Source organism: Xenopus laevis, chromosome 6L, assembly GCF_017654675.1.
Source record: "Xenopus laevis strain J_2021 chromosome 6L, Xenopus_laevis_v10.1, whole genome shotgun sequence".
Taxonomy (NCBI): domain Eukaryota; kingdom Metazoa; phylum Chordata; class Amphibia; order Anura; family Pipidae; genus Xenopus; species Xenopus laevis.
The window spans coordinates 92,480,803-92,508,268 of NC_054381.1; the positions used below are offsets into that span (position 1 = coordinate 92,480,803).

General features: G+C 42.1%; 1 protein-coding gene across 2 annotated transcripts; it reads right to left on the reverse strand.

Moving 5' to 3' along the window:
• Nucleotides 1-232: 232 nt before the first annotated feature.
• bphl.L (biphenyl hydrolase-like (serine hydrolase) L homeolog) lies at nt 233-27,128 on the reverse strand. 2 transcript variants are annotated; one of them, XM_041565576.1, is made up of 8 exons: nt 26,832-27,128; nt 14,072-14,347; nt 12,939-13,042; nt 9,960-10,126; nt 8,114-8,267; nt 5,960-6,091; nt 3,737-3,860; nt 233-669 (listed from the first exon to the last, which is right to left on the reverse strand). In XM_041565576.1, exons 1-8 carry the CDS (start codon nt 26,843-26,845, stop codon nt 576-578), a joined length of 1,065 nt encoding a protein of 354 aa, XP_041421510.1. In that variant the 5' UTR covers nt 26,846-27,128; the 3' UTR covers nt 233-575. The 2 variants fall into 2 exon arrangements, with proteins under 2 accessions (XP_041421510.1, NP_001089794.1); NM_001096325.1 differs by lacking the exon at nt 26,832-27,128 and having other exon boundaries at nt 14,072-14,183.
• Nucleotides 27,129-27,466: the final 338 nt, after the last annotated feature.

Here is a 27,466-nt window from a genome sequence, read left to right on the forward strand (position 1 = left end):
AGCCTGGTTTTGCCTCTAATAAGGATTAATTATATCTTAGTTGGGACTGAGTATAAGGTATTGCTTTATTATTAGATTAGATAAAGGAAATAATTTCTAAAATTATATAAAATGGAGTCTAAGGGATACAGCCTTTCCATAAATCCAGGCTTTTTGGATAATGGGTTTCCAAATAACGGATCCCATACCTGTACTAGACAGAGCTCATAGAAATTAAGTGAAATGAGAACAATTAAAGGTTAAAGATTCTCTTTTATGAATAAGCATAACATTTTACATTATATCACTGGCACTACATAAACAAAACAATCTGTTGTTTGGCCATAACTAATACTTTATAGTGTTCTTGGGAGATAACAGTGTTCCGTGCCAGGTGATTTTCCAGAGGAAATGTAGAATTAAAACACATTGTGACAATACCCGAAGGCTTTTCATGTAGCCTCTGCATACATCCAGATTATTTTCGCATTCAGTTGGAATTGATAAAAAGTAAAATTCAAAAACATATTTTGTTAAATATGAAGTCGTTTGGTGCACTTAAGTAGATTGCTCTTACAGGTAATATGGGAAAAAAGCTATTTTTCACAAAGAAAATCTTCTACAAGTCCATTAAATTCTTCTGCATATCGTAAGTGAAGATTGTGCTTCCCTTCTGACATCAGATGAAGTCTGCAAAATACATGAAATATGTATTAAATGATAAAGCACTGTCCAAATGAGGGGAACTGGTACTCGTACTGGCTGCATGAATCTACAGTAAGGTCCCTTTATTGGTTCAGTTGTTTGTTGTGATGACAAAAGCAGTAACAAACTAAATCGAAAGATGAGTAATAAAAAGTAGCAATAACAATACCGTATATACTCGTGTATAAACCGACCCGCGTATAAGCCGAGGTACCTAATTTTACCTATGAAAACCAGAAAAACTTATTGACTCGCGTATAAGCCTAGACACAACTCAGAAGTCTCAGAAATCATCACTGCATCACTGAAATGTATTACCTGGCCCGAGAAATGAGCAACCGAAGCAGTAAATAACCCTTAAAATAACCCTTAACAAGTTCAAGTTCAATTCAGACTGAGAGATTGCTCTCTAACAGTCCACCTGTTTTTCTGTACTATGTATTACAGGATTTCATATTCATTTATTCCCACTTTGGTGCCAAGCACATGATGATTCCGTTAACTGTTCCAGCACTGAAGGTCCTTACATGATTGTATCAACATACCAGTAACTTTTCTTCTCTCACCAGTCCTCCGATACACAGAGCACACTCTAGCTATCCTGCTTCTTACAATGCTATATCCATGGTGACGTCAGCGTAGGCACACACTTGCGCTGTTGCAAACATGGCATCCCTGCAAGTGCGGCCCATAACAAACACGGCGCGTCTCAACTGGCCTGTTCCCTCCCCCCTCATCCTCCTCACCCGCAGCCTCACTTACCGGTAAGTCATAGCTGGACAACAGATTTGCCGCAAACATGGCATCCCTGCAAGTGCGGCCCATAACAAACACGGCGCGTCTCAACTGGCCTGTTCCCTCCCCCCTCATCCTCCTCACCCGCAGCCTCGCTTACCGGTAAGTCATAGCTGGACAACAGATTTGCCGCAAACATGGCATCCCTGCAAGTGCGGCCCATAACAAACACGGCGCGTCTCAACTGGCCTGTTCCCTCCCCCTTCATCCTCCTCACCCGCAGCCTCGCTTACCGGTAAGGCAGCTGACCCGCGTATAAGCCGAGGTAGGATTTTCAAGCACATTTTGGGTGCTGAAAATCTCGGCTTATACGCGAGTATATACGGTATATTTGTAGCCTTACAGAGCATTTGCTTTTAGATAGGGTCAGTGACCCCCTTTCAAAAGTTGGAAAGATTCAGAAAACTGAGGCAAGTCTAAAATAGAATAAGGCCAGAAATGCTGTATTTTGTATACTAAACATAAGCATGAACTTACTGCACCACAAGCCTAATCAAAGAAATGATTTATGCTTTCAAAGTTGGCCACAGGGGGTCACCATCTTGTAACTTTGTTAAACATCTTTTCAAGACCAAGACTGTGCAAATGCTCAGTGTGGTCTTGGCTACTTAGGGATCGTCATAAATTATCAAAACAGCATGTAATCTAATGTGGATTTTAGAGTTTTTGTATTGTTTAATTTAAATGTTCTCCAACTCTGCAGAAACAGTGGCTGCTGCAAAATAATCCTCCAAATAGAATCCCAGTTTATCTGTTTAAATCTGGTTCCATGATCTTTGTCCCTGCAGCTGGAGTTGGAGTTGGAAACAGTAAACGGGATGTAAAGGCAAAAATAAAATCCAGTACAAATCTCTTCACAGTCTCCAACTGCTCTACAGGGAAACAAACAAAGCTGCTTGAGTTCTGCATGGATGGGAAGTAAGGCGGGGGCTCCCCCTGCTGTTCATAAGTATGATTGTTTCCCTGCAGAGCAGTTAGGGACCATCTGACAATTTCTATCCACAGCACTAAATGAAGGGAGAATTTCACTACATACAGTCAGGTTTCTTATAAAAACGGTACACATTTTTTAATATAAGTATATTGGTGATGGTTTATTTTTCAAAGTTAAAATGGGATTTTATTTGTTTGCCTTTACATGACCTTTAAAGTAGAACTAAAGCTTAACTAAAGAAGTAGGGCAGAAATGTTGTATATTATGTTTTGGGCTTCTATACTACCAGCCCAAGGCAACCACAGCCCTTTTGCAGGGAAGATTTGTGACTCCAAAGATGCCCCAGTAGCTCCCCATCTTCTTTTCTGCTGATTCACAGCACACAATCTGTGCTGCTGTCAAGTTACTGGGCTTAGGGACCAACTCTAAATATACATTACACATAAGACTATAAATGTCACACTATAAGGCTGATTAGTAATTAAAACAGATAATTACTACATGGCAGCACAGATCAGTGTAACTAACATCAGAATTGAATAATCTTAGCATAATTAGCAATAATTTTAGCATCAGCCAACCTCATTTTCTGCTTGATAAATTTGCGACAACCCCTAAGTTTAGCTGCTCAATAGCTCAATAAGTTAATTTTTAGGGTTTATTTCTCCTTTAAACCATTTGTGTCTGAACTACAAACACGAACATTAGATTAGCTTTCTTATTGCAATATAGCTTAATGAATTTTTTCACCGACGTTAGCTGCACCAAAAAATGCGAGCTCCTCCTTTCTGTTGTTTAATAACAATATCCTGCCGATAAAAACCCACAATAATCTCTGTAATAATCTATATGTATAATGAAAGCAAGACACAGTCTCAATAAGAAATATTTTCAATAGTAAATTCTCTAACATCTGTTATTATGTTTTTGGAGATGATCTTAAAGGAACAGCAACAGCAAAAAATAACATGCATTTAAATATAATGTGCTTTTACCCTGCACTGCTAAAAGAATTTATATAAAAAAAGCTGCTGTTTAGCCATGGGAGCAGCCACAAAAGATAAAAGCACAGGTTTATATAGCAGATAACAGATGCGCTCTGTAGAATACAATGGGCTTTGTTCTTACATAGGAAGGTTTTTTAAGGTCATTATTGTCTGTCTACAGAAGTAAAGACTGAAGACTTCTCATGTAAAAGAAATAGTTTATTTATAAGTGCTGGATATTCAGACACAAACAATAATTGTACAATAATATTTTCAGTTTTTATTGCTACTGGTCCTTTAAGCAATGATAAGTATAGTCAGCACTGGCAGGTCTTACCTGGAACCTTTGATCTGTTGATGAATATACTGTGGATGAAAGGACGGGACCATTGGATCTTTCTCCCCATGTATAATCAGTGTTGGGCAATTGATCAAAGGAAGTAAATGTCGGCAAATATTACCTGTCAATAAGCCATATATGTCATTTTTAAAACAATTGAAAGCCTCCAAAACAGGTTTTATTTGCAATTTACATATCGTAACTTTCCATTTTGAAGCTTTACTTTTCAGTTTGTGAAGCTGAAATTGACAAAATATATTATTTGTTAAAACAGCAAAGGAAAAAATAAATTATACAATTATATATTGAAACACTATCTCTTCCATTTTAGTCTTTGTTGTCATTAGCTGACACAGGAATTGTCATCAGGGTACAATTTTACAGCTTTACATATTCATTTGGAAACCCATTATCCAGAAAGCTCCAAATTACAGAAGGACCATCTTCCATAGACTCCATTTTAATCAAATAATTCTAATTTTTAAAATTGATTTCCATTTTCTCTGTAATAATAATAAAACAGTACCTTGTACTTGAGCCTAACTAAGATATAATTAATCTATTGGAAGAAAAAACACCTAATGGGTTTAATTAATGTTTAAATTTTTTAGTACATTTAAGTAACGGAAATTCAGATTACAGAAACAGTCTTACCTGGGAAACCCTAGGCCCTGAGCATTCTGGATAACAGTTCCCATGCCTGTGTTATTAAAAGCTGAATAATACAAAACAAAGGTAATCACGATCTCTGCCTGCCATTCATTTTAGAATGAGTCTGCCACACAAGTATAACTTTAATTGTCTTATTCATTCTATATTCTTCTGTTTTGGGTTTCCCAATAATAATGTAATTTGTCTGTGTGTATGCAAGAACCAGTCAGTAATGGAAGGTTTAGGTGGGCCTGGTGGGGTTGTTTGTAATTGATTTTTAATGCTAATTTAATAAAACAATATTTTTATGAAAACAAAAGCCTTGGGACAGCTATCTTTGGATAAAGGACTTTTTTATATGTGATCGCCTGAGAACTGGGGCGAGTCCCTTAGGCATAATCAAATATAAATCAGATGTGGACTCCCAATTGATGTATAAAGTAATGGAAGGTCACCTGCAAGTATCTGACCCTGACCCAGTAAGGACTGGCAGTCTAATTAGCTAATTAGAAACATGATGGTTATAGTTAACACATTGGTTGTTTTGTCTGTAGCATAATGGCTGGTGATTATTAACTAAAATATTACGGAGATTTTTAGATAAACTATGGGGGTAATTTATGAAAGGTTGACTTTGTAAGATTCGTAAGGGTTTTTCTACCTCAAATAAACTTACAACTCGAATATTTGCTTATTTATGAAAAAACCCAAATGAAAAAACTTGATTTAATGCAATAGGGGGGAAAAAAACATGAATACCTCAATTCATCGATTTATTGGCTAAAAAAAACCTTGAATACCTCGAATTGATTGAGTATTCGAGCGAAAACCACTGTAAAAAAATTATGAAGAAAAGAAATGGTTCAAGGGACCTCACCCTAAAAATCTATGGGTGGTATTGCAAGTTAATGTTAAATGAAACAGGTATCTGCAAATTCACTGTGTTTTCATTATGTATTTTAATTATCTGGAAAACTATAATCCAGAAAGCTCTGAATTACAGAAAGGCCGTCTCCCATAAACTCCATTATAATCAAATAATCCAAATTTTTAAAAATGATTTCCTTTTTCTCTGTAATAATAAAACTGTACCTTGTATCTCAACTAAGCTATAATGAATCCTTATTGGAGGCAAAACCAGCCTATTGGGTTTATTTAATGTTTACGTGATTAGTAGACTTAAGGAATGAATGTCCAAATTATGGAAAGATCCGTTATCCGGAAAACCCCAGGTCCCTAGGATTCTATATAACAGGTCCCATACCTGTATTATAATGCATTAATAATTTTTAGGCGCAATAAATACATTTGTTGTATGATTATTTGACATATTTTGGGTAGATAAGCACAATGTTCAGCTTCATTCACTAATGTGAAACAATGGCAATACCACTTGTGCCAATGAATGTGACCTGGAGCTAGATCTTTTCCCAAGCACAGGGGCAGAGATGTTTTAGTCACATCATCACTTGCTTCACTGCATGGAAACAGAAGAAATGTGGAACCCTACATGTTCCTGTCTGGTTTAGCAGTTTTATAAACATTGTGGTTGACTTTAAATAATCTTACCATCAGTTCTGCTGGCAAGCTTACACATTGCCTCACACCATGCTTTAAATGTATCAGCAAAATACTCCTTTCCATAAAGATCCTCCATAGGCTTTCTCATCTTCTCACTCCAGTTTGATACATCCTTTATAGCTGTAGAGTTTTTGAATTGAAGAAGTATCTTTTGTGATTCCAAGAGAAATATTACATATAATATTACATTTGCCATTTAATGAACAATAACAAACTTGTAAACTGTTAATAACATGATTATAAATTCCTGACATACAGGAACTCCTCTTGGAGTAAGATTTTGCTTGGTAGGCATATACAACGCACAAAAATAAACAATATTAAAGCAGGGGTTTCCAAACTTTACCCATTTAGTGGCTACTTGTAGGGTACCTTAGGGTCAACAACTTTTACACTGCTATGGACAATGACAAAAATAAAACACAGCTTGTTGCATTTAAATTGTCAACAGCCATTCATAAGTGATTTAATATCTGAATAATGGAAAGTTCCCCAATGGGTGATCTAAAAATTTAACTGTTTGTGGGCGATGCAGGGCTGTTGTTATACACTGGTTGCCAGCTCTAGACTAGACTAGAAGACTATTTGTAGGGACAGCTGTAAGATCTAATCAGACTGTAGTTAGAAGTTCTAGGTTACAAAGCCTGTTAGCCAAATAAATATGATGTTAATGGGCCAAAAGAATTAATAGGGCTTTACCACCGACTGACTAACCATTGCAATATACTCATCAATTTATGTCACCAAATGTCAAGCGTTTTGATTTCATAGAAATCCAGTGCTCTGTAAGCAAAATAGTCCTTTTATACCTAGCCAAAGGACTAACCAATCATTTTTTGCCCCCTTCTTCTTTAGGTTGGAATATTTAATAAGCATGGCTTATCTGACAGTACTTGTATAAAATTTCAAGTACTCCCTTTTATTACAAAGTTTTGAGGAATATTTTTGTGCTTTATAAATGCTTGTTAATAATAATAATCATCATCACTAATTCCTTGAAGCTGCAACATAGTGCTAATGTTCACATTAATAATGCTTACAGCAGGTTCTGCAATGCTCACCAATTTCTGTTAACAAAATATGCTTTTCTAGACTTTTTAAAACTATTATATATACCCGCCACTCCGACGCCATGGACAAGATGGCGGCGTCCAGGAGTTCCACGCCAATGCATCAAAACGTGCGCTTCAGCGCGCAACGTCAGCGTGTGGCGCCTATAAAAGACGCCAGAGCCTTGCAGACCTTGCCCAATTATAGATTCAACTTATTGTATTCCTGGGTGTGATTTACTGATTTTGATTCCTGTTACTGACCTCGGCCTGGTATACCGACTAAGAACCTTGCTGCCTGAACTGACCTTTTGCCTGGACGTGATTACTCTTCTTCTTCAGCCCTATTGATACCGTGAACTGTGTTGGACTTGCTGCTTCCTCCTAGGTCCGCAAATCCAAGTGGAGCCTTCAGGCCCTGACAGCTATTGACTGTCTACTAGTGACTTTTTTGGTTCAAGTGACCGATCGAGGTTGAACCTTGGGTAAGAGCCCCCTTTAGCACATAACATGATACAGATATATAAAAACCTTACTATAGCAGTAATTCAGACCTAGGTCTAACAATATATAGAACAGCAAACAACTGTTCACCCAAATATCCACTTTATTTGATCTTCATAGACTTCCAGGAGTATATGAAGAGCAAACAGGTATTCCCCTCAAATCCCACTGTAACCTGACTTCAGGTGAAGTTCACCCAATCATTGCTAGGTGGCACTATCATTAAAGACAGAACAGAAAGGGGCAAATAGAAAGTCTAGTCCGCTACCTCGGTTACACCTTGTAATATAGCATAAACCACACCTATCTTAAAAGAGAAGGAAATGTTAGGCAACCCCCCAGTGATTATAATCACTTACCTCATAGCCCAGGCCAGTGCTCCAGCAGAAAACTGCACCAGCCCAGGGTCGTCAATGGCCCTGGCCAATGCGTGCACAGTAGAGTTTTTGCTCTAAAGTTTTGCTTAAAGGTCAGCTACAGAAATGCTTTCAAATAGGAGCATCAGCTACAGGGTATCATGCAAGTGATTAAAATCACTGGGGGGTACCTAACATTATGGTAAAACTAGGACATTTCAAATGTTACATACCATTATAAAGCTTTAAGTCTTCTTCTGTTACAGATGCATTTGCTCCCCAAACAACAAGCTTTCTGATGAGGGATGGGTAAGTGCCTGCCCCAATGAGAGCAGTTACACCACCATCACTCCATCCTAACAAAGAAAATTTCTTGAAGTTAAGTGCCTGGAAAAAAATATGTCATGTGTTTATAAATATTAATAATGGTAAAAATGCATCACATCCAAATACATAAGAAAGACAAACCAATGCTGCTGCAAGAGGTGCCCAAAGCTATCTTTTCATACACCACTGTGAGACCTCTATTTAGTAAGTGGGAACCTGTAGGAACTGGATTTGTGAACATACTGTATGGTCTATTTGCAGTCCAACTGCAAATGATGAAGGAAAGTGCCATATCTACACTCACAATCAGATTGGAAAGAGCTACACCATGTCACTACATAACTCCAAGTACCATAGACTGAACAAGTGCAGTTCAATCCTGTTAGTTCAGGTGACTTGTTTAAAAAAACTTTCAGTTCATGGGAAGTGTAAAGTTTAAACTGAACTACACTGACTAGTAAAAAAAACTTCAATATATTGAGATAGCAAATCACGGAAAAAGGGCACTTGCTGCCCGAAACATGTTGTGTGAAATGCACAATAAAGATTGAATAGCAGGTATTCTGCTCTTTGCTGTTTTCCGTGATTTGCTATCTCAATATATTGAAGTTAACCCTGTGGTTGCCTGTGACGGAGCACCAGTGCAAATCAGGAATATTCAACCAATGCTGGGTGCATGTGTGTTACCTTTGAATGTGTTAGTAAAAAAAACTGCTTACTCTATAGCTGTAGAATATTTTATATGCTATACAGTTATGGGACCTGTTATCCAGAATGCTCGGGACCAGTGGCTTTCCGGATAATGGATCTTTCCATAATATGGATCTTCGTACCTTAAGGGGCATATTTATCAAAGGTCAAAGTTAAAAAAAACTTTGAACTTCGAATTCAAAAAGACCAATCGAATGGTGGTCGAAGTTTTTTGAGGTAGAAGTGGGCCTACTTCGAATCGTACGATTCGAAATAGCGCTACTTCGATTCAAAGTTTTTTTACTTTGACCTTCGATCTCCCAAACTCCCCCAATTGCCTCCATACAGGTTCTATGGTCCCCCATAGGCTAAAACAGCACTTCGGCAGCTTTTAGGTGGCGAATGGTCGAAGTTTTAAAGAAACAGTACTTCAAAAAAATTCAACCTTCCAATTTAGAAGTTTTTTCATATTCAAATCAGTTGGACTATTCCCTAGTCGAAATACCCAAAAAATTACTTCAAAATTCCAAGTTTTTTACTTTGAAAATTCACTTCGACCTTTGATATATCTGCCCCTAGGTCTACTCAGGGGTGCTTCGCCAATGAGGCAAGTTGAGGCTGTCGCCTCAGACGGCAGCGCCCCACTAGGTACCAGGAGCGGCAAAAATGCTGCTCCTGGTACTTTAAGAGCGAATAACCGGTTGAGGGGGGGCAACTGCTGCTACCTCAGGCGGCGGAGGGGCCAGAATCGCCCCTGGGTCTACTAGAAAATCATGGAAACATTAAATAAACCCGATAGGTTGGCTCTGCTTCCAGTAAGATTTAATTATATCTTAGTTGGGATCAAATACAAGCCACTGTTTTAATATAACAGAGAAAAAGGAAATAATTTTTAAAAATTTGTTTAGAAGATTCATAAGACATTTATAGACAGATTTTAATAGCTTATTCATGTGGTAAACCTTTAAATACAATTTCTCACCTTTTCTACAATATGAAAGATTCTTGTATTGATATTGCACCTGTCAATACTTGCCCATGGAATAGCATATTAGTTATTACCTGCATCAGATCCACAGCATCTTTTGCATCTCTTTCAAAGAAATGTAAGGGATAGTCCCGGCTTGGTGGAACGGAGTAGCCATATCCCCGAGGATCCCACGCAATGATTGTAAATGCTTCTTTATCCAGAGATTTGAGCTGAGGGCCAAAGTCTGTCTGACCACTTCCTGAGAACCAGATTGCACATAAATTAGCATCACTCAATGCAGATTATACATAGTTTATTTTATGAATACAGATAGATATACAACATAAGTCACTATAAATTGTATATTATATTAAGGCCTTTTGCCTCATTCTATTATATGGTCATGGAATTCAGCATTGACAAATTATCCTGACATTTTTCAACAGGGTGTACATTATTTAGTCTTCTTAAAATATCAGATATTTTTAGTCTTTTTTTGCTCAGTTTCCTCATTCATGTGCAATATATAGCAGCCTACACACATACTACACATGCAGCTTTTCCTCTGGCTGTTCATTTATTTATGCTTTTACCTATTTTCTGACATTAGATTTTTTAAGAATCATTCTGATTGCTTCTTATCTTTGGCCCTGCTGAGCATAATCTCTAAATTTCATTACAGTCAAGTTTTGTAATTAGGGTTAGGCGAATTTGACCCGTTCCGCTGCGCCAAAAAATTGCCACCAGCGAAATGTCGCCGATGCCCATTACAGTCTATGGGCGTCAAAATGTTTTTATCGCGCGTCATCTTTTTTTTACGCATGCCGCCATACAAGTCTATGGGCGTTATTTTCTAGGCGAAACGAGGCGAAAAAATACGCCCATCCCTAGTTGTAATTAATACAGGTATGGGACCTGTTATATCGATTTCTGGGGACCTGGGGGTTTTCAGTATAAGGGATCTTCCTGCAATTTTAAATCTCCATACCTTGAATTTTTGCTTGGTAAAAACAATACATTGACCCCACCCAAAACCATTCAGAATATTTTTGGAAGTACATTTTTTTGGAAAGTACACAGTTTTGTAACCATGTCTTTCTACTCCAAATTGCAGAATTGCAACATTCTAACAGCTTATCTTCCACATAGCAGAAGGTACCAAGGAGAAAACATCCCAACTATGAATGCCATGGGTCTACTGAACACTTTGATGCCCAATATGCATAGATTTACCAATCTATGTGGTGTACAGAGACCCTCAAATTAAAACAGCGGATATGAATTTTCACGGCTGACACTCTGGCTGCTGCAATATAAGCACCTGGTATGTATATTATGTGCCACAAGACCCCCTAACAGTAGAGAGACCCTAGAAAACAATATATATTCCAAAAGTACACATTCTGACGATTTCAAAATGGGTAAATACGTCTTTGTACTGCAAACTACAAAGCCATTCTAATCATAACTGTTTTTATAAAATTTCTGAAAATGGTCACAAAGTTTGCATTGTACCCCAGTTATGCTCCACATTGTAACGTATCAGCATAAAACATTCTAAATATGAATGCCAGAGGACAACTGAACAGTTTGATGCATAGATTTACCAAACTATGTGGTGTGCAGAGGCACCCAAATGGATATACAGCACCTAAATTTCCATGGGCACAAAACAAGTAACAAAGAAATGGAGAATGCAATAAGTTCACAGAATCACAGTTTGAATATTTTAGCTTGGCCAAATGAGTTTTACGGACAGAAACAAGCAGGCCCGGACTGGCAATCTGTGGGTTCTGGCAAATGCCAGAGGGGCTGCTGTAAGGTCCCATATACAATCACTATTTAGTGGGCTGGTGGAGGACTATTTGGGCCTCTGTGTACTTGGAATGCAAGGGCTTATTTTGACTCCCAGTCCAGACCGGAAACAAGCAAGCAACAACTATGCATAACTGAAAATGCAATAAAATGGCTAAAAAATGCACCAAAAATGGAATACAATCACCAAAATAACATACAGTACTAAAGTTATTGCACAGTGTGGCTAGTGAAAAATGGCAATAAAACAGTTTGTGCAGTGTGTAAAAGTGTGCGTACACTTGGCAAAATAAGTGTTTTATGCATGTGAGTATGTGAAAAACCCCCAAAATGTATGTGTGCGTGTAAGTGTGTATTAATGTAAAAAGTGTTTGTAAGTATATTCTGTATTTTGTGTGTTACATTAACCTGGGGGGTGCAGGCAGCAGATCCATCTTCAGAGCTGTTGGACACGTATCTGCTGCACCAATCTCTTTTTTTAATGTTTAGAATAAAAAAACAAATCACTTAGCTACCTGTGTTTGTTTTGAAATGGCCTTCTCGTTCTCTTTCATTTCATTTTTCTTCACGATGAGCTCCCTCATGTTATATACCCCCAGCCCAAACCCAGCTGTGTATTTAATCTTATCAGACTCTTTATTAATCATGCTTTTCATTTCATTTTTTTTCTTCCAAATACACTGAAAGGTGTATTTGTTGCTCTTACTAGCAACTACTGTGCACACTAAGGGGCATATTTATCAAAACGTGAGTTAAGAGCTTAACAAATAAAAACTTACCCACGTTCTATTCATTCCTATGCAGGGTCAGACTGGGCCGGCTGGACACTGGGAAAAACCTGGTGGGCCCCAACTCCACCAGCCCAGAACCCGAAACCCAATCTGCCCAGGCCCAAAATAAATATTGCAGAGCCGCGCACCAGACTTTGCGCATGCGCGCTTGCATGCCAGAATTTGAACTCTAAATATCTCATAAGAATGAATAGAATGTGGGTGAGTTTTTGTTTATTAAGCTTTACACTCACATTTTGATAAATCTATCTCTTAAGTTAGTTTGGCACGTCACTTGCAGTGCAACTACTGCTGTTAACTTGATGTCACGCGTAGAGTCTATTCGCTGCTATTGCTAGAAATATCCAGTAAAATGATGGTTCAAATCGAATTTTATCACCATGCTCCACATGCAGCCATTGTTCACAGAAGAGCTGGTCTATGTCATATTAGTTTTTTTTATATAAAGATACTGTAGATCCACACCTAGAACACCAGGAAGCAGCAGAACGGCATGATCTCCCCATCCTGTGCGCTGATAATGCAGATTAATGCCATTTACATTCACTCTTTCAGAAATGGTGGCAGTACTGTAACAAGACAAAGGACAAGCGCAACATCATTTTTATATCCCAACAGATTTGTCTAATTGAAATATAAGGACTGGATTTTGTATTTATTTTCCTTCTGTTTAATTTCCCCAAATTACTTTGGAGGCATCACTGACTTGCCTTTGTTACGGTACCTGTTCAGCTGCTGCTGATTGATTTACAACATATGATATAAGCAAACAGATCATTATGGTGTATATGGGCAGATCCTTTTTATCTAGAGATGGTGAAACATTTCAGACAGAATAAAGGACAGGGCAAAGTGTCTTAAAGGGTTTGCGTTTAGTATGACGCAGAGAGTGATATTCTGAGACAATTTGCAATTGGTTTTCATTTTTATTATCTGTGGTTTTTGAGTTATTTAACTTTTTATTCAGCAGCTCTCCAGCTTGCAGGTTCATCAATTTGGTTGCTAGAGTCCAATTTACCCTAGCAACCATGAATTGATTTGAATAAGAGACTGGCATATGAATAGGAGAGGGTCTGAATAGAAAGATGAGTACTAACAAGTAGCAATAACAATACATTTGTAGCCTTACACAGCATTTGCTTTTTAGATGGGGTCAGTGACCTCTATTTGAATGCTGCAAAGAGTCAGAAGGAGAATGCAAGCAATTCAAAAACTATAAAATAAAAATGAATAATTAAGAGCAATTGAAAAGTTACTTAGAATTGGCCATGCTAGAAAATAATAAAAGTAGGTGAACCATCCCTAAAAATGTTTTTTTACTACAGATAAAACAGCTGTTGCTTGTTGTGGTTATTATTATAGTTTTTATTCAATCGGATAACGGTCACTAGCAAGAGAAATACATCTTTTCTTACCTACATGAAGCATATACTGATAATATCTCCAGTTACTACATTACATGGCCAGTCCTATAAAGAGCTACCAGGGAGCACTGCAATCATACAGCCCTACATTATATCACCTTTACCACCTGTGCTTAAAGCAAATTACTTCTCATTGTTGACTTGAAAGTGCAGCACTGCAATTGTTCTCTTTACCAGTAAGAAGTAGCGCCTTGTCGAAGAAAAACACCGCGCAGAAACTGAACGGCTGAGCGCAGCAGTGGAGATTTACGGGACAGCGCCATATTCCTGTCACTTTGCTTCTGGCCAATGTGCGTTATGAAGAAAATGTACCAGCCTGCTTTCCGTACATCCAACATACATATGCTGCGTATAAACACTGCTCTCTGCTGTTCATTTCCGGAACCGCAATTCTTTTCATTTTGCTGCAATTTGTTAGGCGGTGTTGGCGACAGACGGAAGTTGAGTTTACTGGAAATAGAAGAATATTGTTTCTTTATAAATGTATGCTGCTCGGAGCTCTGACATTATATGGGGTTGGAGGCGAGGAACATGGAACACGTTCAGACCAAACCCAAATACACAGGGGAAAAAAACTATAACAATAATTATCAAAGGCAATGTACACCTCACAACAATTATTAGTAACACTAATTTCCTCTAGTCATATTCAACTGAATGGTCTCCTTCTCCCTTTTTGACCTCTTCTTCAATTGACTATAAAAAGTTACAACTGTAGATTTTTTAGATGATGAAACTGGCTCCAGGGTTGCCAGGCTGGCGGTTTTACAGCCAAATTGAAATTGGGCTACTAATTTAAAGCCCAGGTACTAGCCAAGGTACAGGTTTGCGCTACTTTTTGAGCCTTTGGCTGGTTGTTGTTTGGAAACCAGTCAAAGTTTATTCTTGCCCTAGAGCAGGGGTCCCCAACCTTTTTAACCCGTGAGCCACATTCAAATGTAAAAAGAGTTGGGGAGCAACAAAAGCATGAAAAAGTCCCTTGGGGTGCCAAATAAGGGCTATGATTGGCTATATGGTAGCCCTATGTGGACTGGCAGCCTACAAGAGGTTCTACTTGGGACTATAATTAGTTTTTATGCAATTAAAACTTAATTTCAAGCTTGAAATTCAAAAATAAGCCCCTTCTTTGAGGACACTGAGAGCAACATCCAAGGGGTTGGAGAGCAACATGTTGCTCACGAGCTACTGGTTGGGGATCACTGCCCTAGAGCCTGCGTCTCCCAATGCATGTTGGGTAATGTAGTTTTTGTTTAACAATTTGGCAACTGCCAAGTTTTTTTTTTTTTTGTAAATAACTTTATTGAGAGTTTTATACACAAAAAGAAAACATAAAAAGGGGGGTAAAACAGAGGGGGGAGTATGACATGGAAAGAAAGGAAAATACAGTGCTGTAGATACAAGCCACATTGGAATCTCCATAACAATAATAAATGACAACATAGGGTCACATAGCGAGATCATCAAAAAATAAATAAATAAATAAATAAAAAATGCGCTGAGTTAACAGCAATGAGACAAATGAGAAACAGGAATTGCCAGGCTATACATTGAACATGACACCGAAAGAAGGTTATGTTAAACTCCTAAGAGAGTGATTGTTTATAGTAATCCGACTCCTTAAATGAAATCCATCTATACCACTTAGTATTATAACTGAGATTTGGATCAGTATCAAACAATGATAATTGTTCAAACTTGTGTAGTTCTTCTATCTTATGAAACCAATCTTGTAATGTGGGGGAGGTAGTTTGCTTCCATTTTAATGGGATCAACATTTTAGCTGCATTCAACAGGAGAGGTTCAATAGTGGAAGTGAAATTGCGAAGTGATTTGTCCATATGAAACAACAGCACATACGCCGGATCCTCGGGAACATCAAACTGTAGGATACGGCTCATGGTTAGTCTAATAGTATTCCGAAAAGGAACGATAAGTGGACAGGACCAGAAAATATGTAACAACGTTCCCTCCCCAATTCCACATCTCCAACACCTGTCACTCGTGTGTCTAAAGATGCGTTTGAGTCTGGAAGGAGTTAAGTACCATCTAGAGATTATTTTATAGTTAGTTTCTTGCAGTCTACAACACCTGGAGCTTTTAAATAATTTGAGCATACAGTCGGCTAAGGTCTCTTCCTGGAACTGAACACCTAGGTCTGTAGACCACCGAGCCAGGTAGGATGGAGATATGAATTGGTGAGGTTGGCGCAGTAGTTTGTAAATTATAGAAATGATGTGTCTTGGAGCCGTCCCAGTGGAGCAGAGGGATTCAAACGGAGTCAGTTCTCGTCCCAGTGCAGAGGAACCTCCCATACGCTGGAAAAAATGTTTAATTTGGGCGAATTTGTAATGGTCAGTGGGTGAAAACGGGTGAAGCAATTGGAATTTTTCTTTAACTATAAAATCATGGTTATCCAATAGATGTAGAAGTTGTAAATTATCCTTTATCAGCCAGTGGGAGAAATATTTAGTTTGTTGGCCTGCAGGAAAGGCTGGATTATTAATTATGGGAATTAGCGGGGAGGGGAATTGGGTAAGTTTAAATCTAAGGCGGCATTTGTCCCACAGCGAGAGAGTATGAGTAAGGAGTGGATGGTCCACGTATTTGATTCGCCTATATCTTTTGTCTAGCCACGGTAGGTGAAGTAGAAAGCTAGAAGTAGCTTGTTGCTCAATTTCAATCCAGAGTATATTGTCAATGTGGTGCGACCAATCAATGATGCGCCCTAATCCAGCAGCATAGTAGTATAATTTGCAATCAGGTAGAGACACCCCTCCTTGGATTCTATCTTTTATAAGTAGTTTATGGCTCAATCTAGATTTTTTGTTGTGCCAGATGAATTTAGTGATGGCAGATTGTAAGAAGTCTAAGACGGAGTCAGGGAGTTGCAAAGGAATCGTTTGAAAAATATAAAGTATGCGAGGAATAATGTTCATCCTAACCACATTCATGCGTCCAAACCACGACAAAGGTTTATCCAGCCATCTATCTAAGTCTTTCCTGATAGTTAACAGCAGATCCCTTAAATTTTTTGAAGCCCATTCAGTGTAATCTCTCGTAATTTTAATTCCTAGGTAGACTATATTGTGTTGGGACCATTTATAAGGGAAGGTAGCAGTCATGGATTGTATTGTTAATGGTGGTAGGGAGATATTAAGAGCTGCAGATTTTGAGAAATTGACTTTAAAATTGCTAAGGTAGCCAAACTGAGTTAATAAATGGTTGAGAGTCGGGATGGATGTGGTGGGGTGGGTAATAAAAAAGAGCAGATCGTCAGCATAAGCAGCTACTTTATGATGACGAGTTGCAATGGGGACGCCTTTGATGTCTTGATTCATCCTGACATGACATAGAAAAGGTTGCAACGCGATTACAAATAAGGCTGGCGAAAGGGGGCAGCCCTGACGCGTGCCATAACGAATGTCAATGTAGTCAGTCAGTTGGCTATTTGTGCGAATTCGGGCTATGGGGTTGTCATATAAGGCTTTAATCCACTGAACTGTTTTGGGACCAACACCAATGTGTTCGAGGCAGGAGAACATATAAAACCAATTGACTCTGTCAAAGGCTTTCTCCGCATCGGTGGAGAGGAGCATGAGTGGGGTATCGTGTGTTTTAGTCCAATGTAATATGTTGATCAATCGGTTGGTGTTGTCTCTGCCCTCTCTACCTGGTATGAAACCAACTTGTTCAGGGTCAATTAGTTGGGGAAGAACTGAGTTGATTCTATTGGCAATAATTTTTGCGAAGAGTTTAATATCTCCATTAATCAGAGATATGGGCCTGTAACTACTAGGTTCATTGGGGGGTTTTCCAGGTTTTAATAGAAAGCTAATTTGTGCTTCTAAAGATTGTTTATTAAAGCGGTGTCAGGGAGCCGGGAGCCCCCTCTGGGGAGTAGTCCGGATCTAGGAGGAAGCCCCTCAGGAGGGATCAGGGTCGTGGTATCCAGGGGTAAGGCAAGAGAATAAACAAAGTCCAAGCACAGGTCAAAAGGCAGGCGGAATACAAACAAAATCCAGGGCCAGGCAGGGAGTCAATGGCAGGCAGAGTATCAGCGAAGTCCAGGTCCAGGCAGGGGGTCACAACAAGGAATCAGGCAGATAAAGCAGGGGAAACAGCAAGGGAACCCAAGAATCCCTTAGGGAACAGGATCCTATTTTCGGGCGCCATCTTGGCGCCTCAGGCGTCCTTTTAACTTAGAATTTGGCGCCCTTGCGCCAGCGTCAGCGCGCCTGCGACCGTCGCGCCGTGCTGGCGTCACGGCGTCGGAACCCACGTGGGTTGCCTGGGCGCCGCCATCTTGGATTCTTCGCCGCCGGGAGCGGACGCGACTCCTCGCGCTCCCGGCGGTCTTGACAGTATCCCCCCCCTCACGGGGGGCCTCAGGACCACCGGGACTTGGTTTCTGGGGAAACTTGGAGTGGAAGTCTCTTACCAAACGAGGAGCATGCACATCACGGTGTCCCTCCCAAGAGCATTCTTCGGGGCCAAAGCCCTTCCAATGGATGAGGTATTGAAGGGACCCTCTGGAGATTCTGGAATCAAGGATTCTCTCCACCTCGAATTCTTGTTGACCCTCCACAGAGACGGCAGGAGGAGCAGTTTGGACACCAGAGAAACGGTTGGAGACGGTGGGCTTCACCAGGGAGACGTGGAACACGTTGGGGATTCTCATCTCTGGTGGGAGTTGAAGTCTGATGGCTACAGGGTTAATTATCTCCAAGATGGGGAACGGACCCAGGAACTTCGGACCCAACTTGGGAGATGGCACCTTCAAGCGAATATTCCTGGACGAGAGCCAGACACAATCACCCACCTTGTAGGGAGGAGAGGGCCTTCTACGGCGATCCGCGAAAGTCTTGTGGACTAGAGCACTCTTCTCCAGATTAGACTTGGTTGCAGCCCAAATAGCAAGCATATGGGCTGCCAGATCATCTGCAGCCGGGATGTCCGACAACACGAAGTCCTGAGGAAAGGCTTGAGGGTGCTGTCCATACACCACCATAAATGGAGACCTTCCTGTGGAGGAATGACATGCATTATTATGAGCAAACTCCGCCCACGGGAGGAGGTCAGACCAATCGTCCTGGCAAAGAGACACATGGTTCCTCAGGAACTGTTCTAAGGCTTGGTTCACACGTTCAGCTGCCCCATTCGTCTGTGGGTGGTAGGCAGACGAAAATTGAAGTGTTATTCCCAAGTCTTTACATAGGGAACGCCAGAACTTGGCGGTAAACTGGGTGCCTCTGTCGGAGACGATCTCCACCGGGAAACCATGCAGGCGGAAGATGTACTTAATAAAGAGTTGGGATAATTCCACCGCAGAGGGTAACTTCTTCAAAGGGATGAAATGGGCCATTTTGCTGAAGCGGTCTATGACAACCCAGATCACAGTATTCCCATCGGAGGGAGGAAGTTCGACAATAAAGTCCATAGAGAGGTGCGTCCACGGACGAGAGGGAACCGGCAAAGGCTGTAACAACCCGCTGGGGCGGGAATGGCTAGGCTTAGAAGTGGCACAGATATTACAAGCAGCCACAAAGTCCTTTACATCCTTGCGGATATCAGGCCACCAGACTAGGCGCCTCAAGAGTTCAAGGGTCTTGGCCGGACCAGGATGTCCAGCTTGCCTGGAGCAGTGGGTTTGTTGCAGGATGGCCAGGCGAAGTTCTGGAGGGACGAAGGCCATGCCAATCGGAGTATCTTGAGGAGCCGAGGACTGCCCAGCCAGGATCTGGTCGGCAAATTGGGGATACAGAGAGGCAATGATCTTGACTGGTGGAATGATTGGTTCCTGCCTCTCAGGGTCACGGTCCACCGGAGTGAAGCTACGAGACAAGGCGTCGGCCTTCAGATTCTTGGAACCTGGGCGATAAGTCAAAACAAAGTTAAATCGAGAAAAGAAAAGGGCCCACCTGGCTTGTCTGGGATTTAGCCTCTTGAGGGACTGTATAAACTCCAGATTCTTGTGATCTGTGTAAATCTGGACAGGAATTTCAGAGCCCTCCAGGAGGTGACGCCATTCTTCAAGGGCAAGCTTGACTGCCAAGAGTTCTCGATTTCCGACATCATAGTTCTGCTCTGCGGATGAGAACTTCTTGGAGAAATACGCACAGGGGTGCAATTTTCCATCAGTGGAGTATCTTTGAGAAAGGATAGCTCCGGCTCCGACTTCTGAAGCATCAACCTCGATGCAGAAGGGTAGTGCAGGATTGGGATGTCGGAGAACAGGAGCGGACGTGAAGGCCTCTTTCAAGGACTGAAAGGCTTCTATGGCAGATGGAGGCCACAGGCTGGGTTTACCCCCTTTCCGGATGAGGGCCAGGATAGGTGCAATGCGGGAAGAGAACCCCCGGATGAACTGTCGATAATAATTAGCAAATCCGATGAATCTCTGGATCGCCTTGGTACTCAGAGGGAGAGGCCACTCCTGGATGGCCGACACTTTCACGGGGTCCATCTCAAATCCCTCTGGAGAGATAATGTACCCTAGGAAGGGGATCTTGGATACCTCGAAGACACACTTCTCCAACTTGGCGAAGAGAGAGTTCTTCCTCAGACGAGAGAGTACCTCCTTCACCTGGGAGCGATGACTTTCAAGGTCCTTGGAGAAGATCAGGATGTCGTCCAAGTATACGACTACGAACCTTCCTAGGAGATCTCGGAACACATCATTAACAAACTCCTGGAAGACGGCAGGAGCATTGCATAGGCCGAAGGGCATAACAAGATATTCATAGTGCCCATCCCGAGTGTTGAATGCCGTCTTCCATTCGTCACCCTCCCGGATGCGAATGAGGTTGTAGGCCCCCCGGAGATCCAACTTGGAGAAAATCTTTGCCCCTTTCAGCTGGTCAAAGAGCTCGGCAATCAGGGGCAGGGGGTACCTGTTTTTCACGGTGATCTTATTCAGGCCCCGATAGTCTATACAAGGCCGAAGGCCTCCGTCCTTCTTCTCCACGAAGAAGAACCCAGCCCCTGCAGGAGAGGTAGAAGGGCGGATAAACCCCCGCTGGAGATTTTCTTGGATGTACTCCTTCATAGCGGTAGTCTCTGCAGGAGAGAGAGGGTAAGTGCGCCCTCTGGGGGGCATGGCTCCTGGCAGGAGTTCAACCGGACAGTCATAGGAGCGATGTGGGGGAAGGAAGGAAGCAGACTTTTTACAAAACACATCGGAAAATCCCTTGTAAGTGGAGGGCAAAGTCTTTAGTTCTGCAGTGGAGACATTCACCTTCTCGAGGGGTTTCGGCGGAAGGCAATGTTGCAGGCAAAATAAACTCCAACGAGAGATCTGCCCAGTGGACCAGTCTATGGTGGGGTTATGCAGACGTAACCATGGAAGACCCAATATTATTGGAGTAGAAGGACAGGGGATGATGAAGAATGAAAGTTTTTCTTGATGCAGCGCCCCAACTTGTACAGATAGTTCCGCCGTGAACATTGTGACGAATTCAAACTCCAGGGGTTTGTCATCTATGGCGGTAATTCGCAGAGGTGAAGACAATGGGAGCAGGGGAATCTTCATGCGTTCGGCAAAGAAGGCGTCCATGAAATTGCCATCCGCTCCGGAGTCGAGGAAGGCCCTTTCGAAGATGGACTTACTTGCCAGGTGAATCTGCAAAGGAAGGAGAAGTCTGCGTGAATTTTCTTGATACTTCTCCTGAGGCCCTCGAGTGATGCCCCCTACATGAGATACCTGAGACATACCTCGGGGTACAAAACTCTTGGCTTTGGCAGGACAGGCGTTGGCAAAATGGGAATGCCCACCACAGTACAAACAGAGACCTGCCATTCGTCTTCGGAGTCTTTCCTGCTCGGAGAGGCGAGCTTTTCCTATTTGCATAGGTTCCTCCAGGGGAGACGTGGACTCATGAGTCACAGGAACAGCGGGTGCTTGCAGAATCGGCCTTTGAAAGCGAGGGGCCAACATGGGAGAAAATCGTCTGCTGCGCTCTCTCTCCACCTGGTGTTCTCTGAGGCGGGTGTCCACCTTAATAGATAGAGCGATCAGTCCTTCCAGGGTGTCAGGAGTCTCTCTGGAGACGAGATCATCTTTGATGCGGATGGATAGGCCTTGGTAGTATACAGCCTTGTAAGCGTCATCACACCAGGAAGTCTCCGCCATCAGTGTTCGGAAGTCTATAGCGTACTCATTGACACTGCGGCTTCCCTGCCGGAGCTGCAAGAGACGGGCAGGGGCGTTCGTGACCCGACCTGGAGCATCAAAGACTATGCGAAAAGCTTGGAGAAAGTCTTTAACAGCATAAGTCACCGGGGAATTCTTCTCCCAAAGAGACGTTGCCCACTCCAGTGGCTTGCCTTCCAATCGAGACATCACATACCCCACCTTGGAACGCTCACTTGGAAACTGTGTGGGTTGGAACTCAAATTGAATTTGGCACTGTGTGGCAAATCCCCTGCAGGCTTGTGGGTCCCCACTGAAGCGAGGGGGAGGGGGAATGCGAGGCTCACCTGTCGGGTAGCTTGCGTTCGTAGAGGCTGCCGCCATGGGAGGATCTCCAGTAGGTGGAGCAGCGGAGGGCGCAGAAGGCACTCGAGCAAGCAGGATATCGAGTGCTTGCCCAATGCGAACCTGCTGGTTTTCGTAGTCCTCCATGCGGGATGCCAGTCCGCGGAGCGCTCGTCCGACATCAGGTGTGGCTTCCTCAGAAGGATCCATGGCCCGAAAATAATGTCAGGGAGCCGGGAGCCCCCTCTGGGGAGTAGTCCGGATCTAGGAGGAAGCCCCTCAGGAGGGATCAGGGTCGTGGTATCCAGGGGTAAGGCAAGAGAATAAACAAAGTCCAAGCACAGGTGAAAAGGCAGGCGGAATACAAACAAAATCCAGGGCCAGGCAGGGAGTCAATGGCAGGCAGAGTATCAGCGAAGTCCAGGTCCAGGCAGGGGGTCACAACAAGGAATCAGGCAGATAAAGCAGGGGAAACAGCAAGGGAACCCAAGAATCCCTTAGGGAACAGGATCCTATTTTCGGGCACCATCTTGGCGCCTCAGGCGTCCTTTTAACTTAGAATTTGGCGCCCTTGCACCAGCGTCAGCGCGCCTGCGACCGTCGCGCCGTGCTGGCGTCACAGCGCCGGCGTCGGAACCCACGTGGGTTGCCTGGGCGCCGCCATCTTGGATTCTTCGCCGCCGGGAGCGGACGCGACTCCTCGCGCTCCCGGCGGTCTTGACAAGCGGGAGCCATGTTGAATGGCTAGGAAAGCTTTAAGAAGGTTAGGGAGAAGTGTGTCCTTGAACGACTTATAATAGAGGGTGGTGAAGCCATCCGGTCCAGGGGCTTTACCTGAAGGGGTGTTTTTAAGGGCCGTTTCTAGTTCGACCATAGTAATATCCAGGTCAAGAAAATCTGAGTCCTCTGCGGATAGACTTTTCATGTTGGAAGTCTGTAAGAAGTCATGCAACAGTTGTTTGTAGTCAGGACCGTCATCAATAGAGTTATCGGGCAATTGGTAAAGGTCTTTATAAAAGGTTGTGAAAGTATCAGAAATAAGATCAGGTGTGTGAACCAGATCACCATTTGCCCTTTTAATAGAAGGAATAAAGTTCCTGGTCTGTTTATGTTTTAGGACTCTAGCAAGGAGACGTCCACATTTGTCACCATGTTCATAAAGTCTATGTCGAAACATCGTGATTGCTTTTTGGGTAAAAAAATTAAAGTGGGCGGAAAGGGACTTCCTGGCTTCTGTCAAGTCTTTCAGAGTTTTATCGCAGTGGGATAATTTATGGTTACGTTCTAGCGTTTGGATCTTAGCTATTAGTTCCGCCCTAGTTTTTTCTTTATCTTTCTTGTACCTAGCCCCATGTTTTATGAGATGGCCCCTAATAACGCATTTATGAGCTTCCCAACACGTCAAAGGAGAGATGTCAGGTGCAGAATTTTCAACAAAATAATTTGTCATCTGGTGTAGTAGGTCCGTCTTAACAGCATCATCCTTAAGAAGGGTGTCATTAAGACGCCAGATAAATTGTGTAGGTGAAGGTAGGGGTGTCCTCAATAGAAGGGTAATCATAGAGTGGTCGGACCATGTTCTAGTCAGAATTTGAGAATCCAAGACATCAGATAGGTGGCTGTGAGAAATAAGCAGATAATCTATTCTTGAGTAGGAATTGTGCCTGTGTGAATAGTAAGTGTAGTCTCTCTCGCTGGGGTACAAAATACGCCAAGGATCAGTTAATTGAACGGAGTGAAGCAATTGTTTGCAAAGGGAGAAGTGTTTGGCTGGCAGGCTGGATTTGCCAGTGGAGCAATCTAGGCGTGGTTCTAGGGTCAAATTAAAGTCACCTCCCAGCACTAAGGTGCCATCAGTGAATGTGTGTAAGGTTTCCAGAATATGGGAGAGTTCCTGAGCTTGATCCACATTAGGAAGGTAAATGTTGGCAAGCGTATAAGTGCGACCCATATAGAGTCCTTTTATTAAAACGAAACGTCCGGCCCTGTCAGCTATTCTGTCCGTCACCACAAAGCCAAAGTTCCTAGAGAAAGCTATTGCAACACCTCTAGCTTTAGAGGGTTGAGGTTTACTCACATAGAGATCAGGAAAGTGTTTGTTGTTCCATTTAGGGACCGATCCTTCTTTAAAGTGGGTTTCCTGTAAAAAAGCCACATTGGCTTTTTGTTTTTGGAGATCAGAGGAGAGGAGGATCCTCTTCTGGGGGGAGTTTAAACCATTAACATTGATACTGACAACTTTAAAGGAATCCGGTTTGTCTTTAGGTTTCGTTAAGGTGGATGGCATAGGATCGAGATTGGTGGGGGATGCAGATGGGAGAAAGAGTCTAGATTGGGGTGGTAAAATAGAGGGGAAGGAAAAAGGGGGAGAAAGTACGTCTCTATAGTGCGTAGGCCACAGGCACTACGGCTATAGTGAATAGAAAGACGTAGTAAGCGGGGGTCGGGAAGTTAGCACAGTAAAGAGTAGGGTCACGGGGGGGCTCCCGCTCTCCGCGGTACCAGAATAAAATTATCGTAAGAAATGGATCAACAGCTGAAACCAGCTCAGGAAGGGAGGGGGGGACTGGGAACAAAGAGAGAAAGGAGGAAAAAAAAGGGGGGGGGGAACCAGGGTGGAGAGAGGTAAGGTGAGGGGAGATGGGAGAGAAAGGATATATGTCTAGTAAATAGTAGAGTATAGACGTGTCAGTAGCAGTAGAATGTAAAGTAGAGGCATGCTGTAAGACAAGTATATCAATTGTATTGGTACTTGAATTATCCAAACAAAGGTGGAAGGAAAATTGACATAATCAACATCAACATAACAATCAGCGAAATGAGCTGGGCAATCAGCTAACGTAAGGGAACATAGGATAGCATAAAATACACAAAGCAGAATCCAAGAAAAAGAAAAATATATATATATATATATAAAAAAGGGGGTGGGGGGAGAGTTAAATTTCTATCCTAAATTTTTCCCTCTGTCCCAACTCCATGTCCCTCACCTTCGTAAGTAGAAGGTTATGTGATTGGAAATACCAAATACTGGTGGCCAGAGGCGTCTCTGGACCACATCCCCAGGTAGGTAGAGTGGTATAATGATCGTAAAAACAAGAATCAGGATGTGGGTTCGGGCAAGAGGAGCAACTGGCACAACAGTAGAAAATGTAGCAAGCAACGTAGTAAACTGGGGGAGGGTACACTAACTGGCAGAGTAAATTTAGTAGTTGAGCAAATAAATCAGCAATGGGTCATAAGAAATCACGTAGTAGTGTTGACCGTAATAGGCTCCCCACTCCTTTTCCTTTTTGCTTTCCCAATTTTTCCCCTTTTTCCTCCCCTTTCCTTTTTTTCCTTTGTTTTCTTTTCTCTTCTTCCTTTTTTTTTCCCCCCTTTGTTTTCTCTTCCCTTCTCCTATTTTTTTTTTTTTTTTTCCCTTGTCCTACCTCCCTTTTTTTCTTTTTTTTTCCCTTTTTCCCTTTTTGTATTTTGTATTTTTTATTTATTTATTTATTTTTTAAAAAAAAAAATTTCTCTTTTTCTCTTTTTTTTCTTCCTTCTTCCTCCTCTTCCCCTTTCACCCTCCTCACCTCTTCATTCCTCTTCGTCTTATAACTTTGTTTCCCCTTTTTTGTTTTCCCCCTTTTCTTTTCCCTCCCTTCCCCAAGTTGCCTAAGGCGAATGATTACTCAGCAGGTATAAGTCAAAACTGTAATAAAATGTTGCAGGATAGATGAGCTGAGGTAGAGCCGTGAGCTATGCAATGACATGACAAGTAGCAGTTTAGGGGTACCAATCTAATGATAAACGTAACAAAGCCAATAACATAATGCAAGTATAATCGACCCGTGGGGTTAACCTCATAATACAATTGCAGAGCAGTGTGAAACAACGTGTTAAAAGGGAAAAAGTGAGACAGGTGTATAAAGATAATACGTTGAGTTGAGAGGGAACATATGCTTTGCAGCCCCACAATATGTTATGCTAAAGATCGTGCGATGGGGGCATGAAAGCAGTGGATAGGCTTAAAGGAACCATAATGCAACCGAAAACAGTGTAACACAATAAACATTCCAAAATAATGGGGGAACGTTGCATAAAATCAGGAAAATATAACATCAGATTAGATGAGCCCATACAGTATGTACGGGAACATTATCAAATCCTGATAGGCAAGTAGTAAAGTTCCAGAGAGCCTGGGATAGTAAGCCGGTAGCAAAACAGTGGTTGACGAGTCATAGGGTAGCGGATCATCGGGTCTGTCCGCTGCTGTCTAAACATAGCAACACAAGTCATTCATGCAGGTCAGAAAGCAAGTAAAAAAAAAAAAAAGGGGGGGAGGGCTGAGACAAGCAAAACTTCCAAATCACAAAAAAAAAAAAAGGAAATAAAAAGGGGGGGGGGGAAGGGGGGGAGAGGGTTAAAGTGGGGGAGAGGGTAGATATAGATCTATGAATTGTAAGGTCGTCATACAATTACCAATAACGTTGCATCTCAATATCGGTGCCTAAGTGCGGAGCCTAGATTAGCCAAAGCCGATGTGAGGAGGCAGAAAATGCAGAGGGAGCGCTAGCCCCACAATACAAAGTGGCAAAAAAAACTGTAAAGATGAGTCACGATCCTTCAGGTCAAATCTGGGGTGGCCGGAATCTGTGGGTCCAGGACTTTGCCTCCGATGGGAGGTTCGGTTGAGACAGTGGGAGCATCAGCGGAGGGCTCATCAGGGCATACGAACCGGATCCAATCCTGGATGTCAATAGGTGGAAGGCCAAGGTTGCGGGAGAATGGAACGAGGTCCGCTGGTTCTTTCAGGATAAAAGTCTTGCCGTCTTTGTGCGCAAGCAGCGCAAATGGGAAACCCCACTTGTAAGGGATATTGAGTTCTCTGAGGTGATTCACCATATTACGCAGCATACGACGTTGTAACACAGTAGTGTAGGCCAGATCTTGGTAGATTTCAATGGCAGTGTCTTCCAAGTGTAGCTCCTTAAGCTCCCTGGCCCTGCGCAGTATTTTTTCTTTAACAGAAAAGCTGTGGAAGGCGCAGAGAACGTCTTTCGGTTTATTAGGCCGACCGCCTGAAACTCTGTGTAGCCTATCAATCGAGATGTCTG

Coding starts and splice junctions, on each gene's coding strand:
- bphl.L (XM_041565576.1), bottom strand. Junction 13,043..14,071: donor CAAGGCGCTACTTCTTACTG/GTAAAGAGAACA, acceptor GTCTTGTTACAG/TACTGCCACCATTTCTGAAA. Junction 670..3,736: donor CAACAGATCAAAGGTTCCAG/GTAAGACCTGCC, acceptor TGTATTTTGCAG/ACTTCATCTGATGTCAGAAG.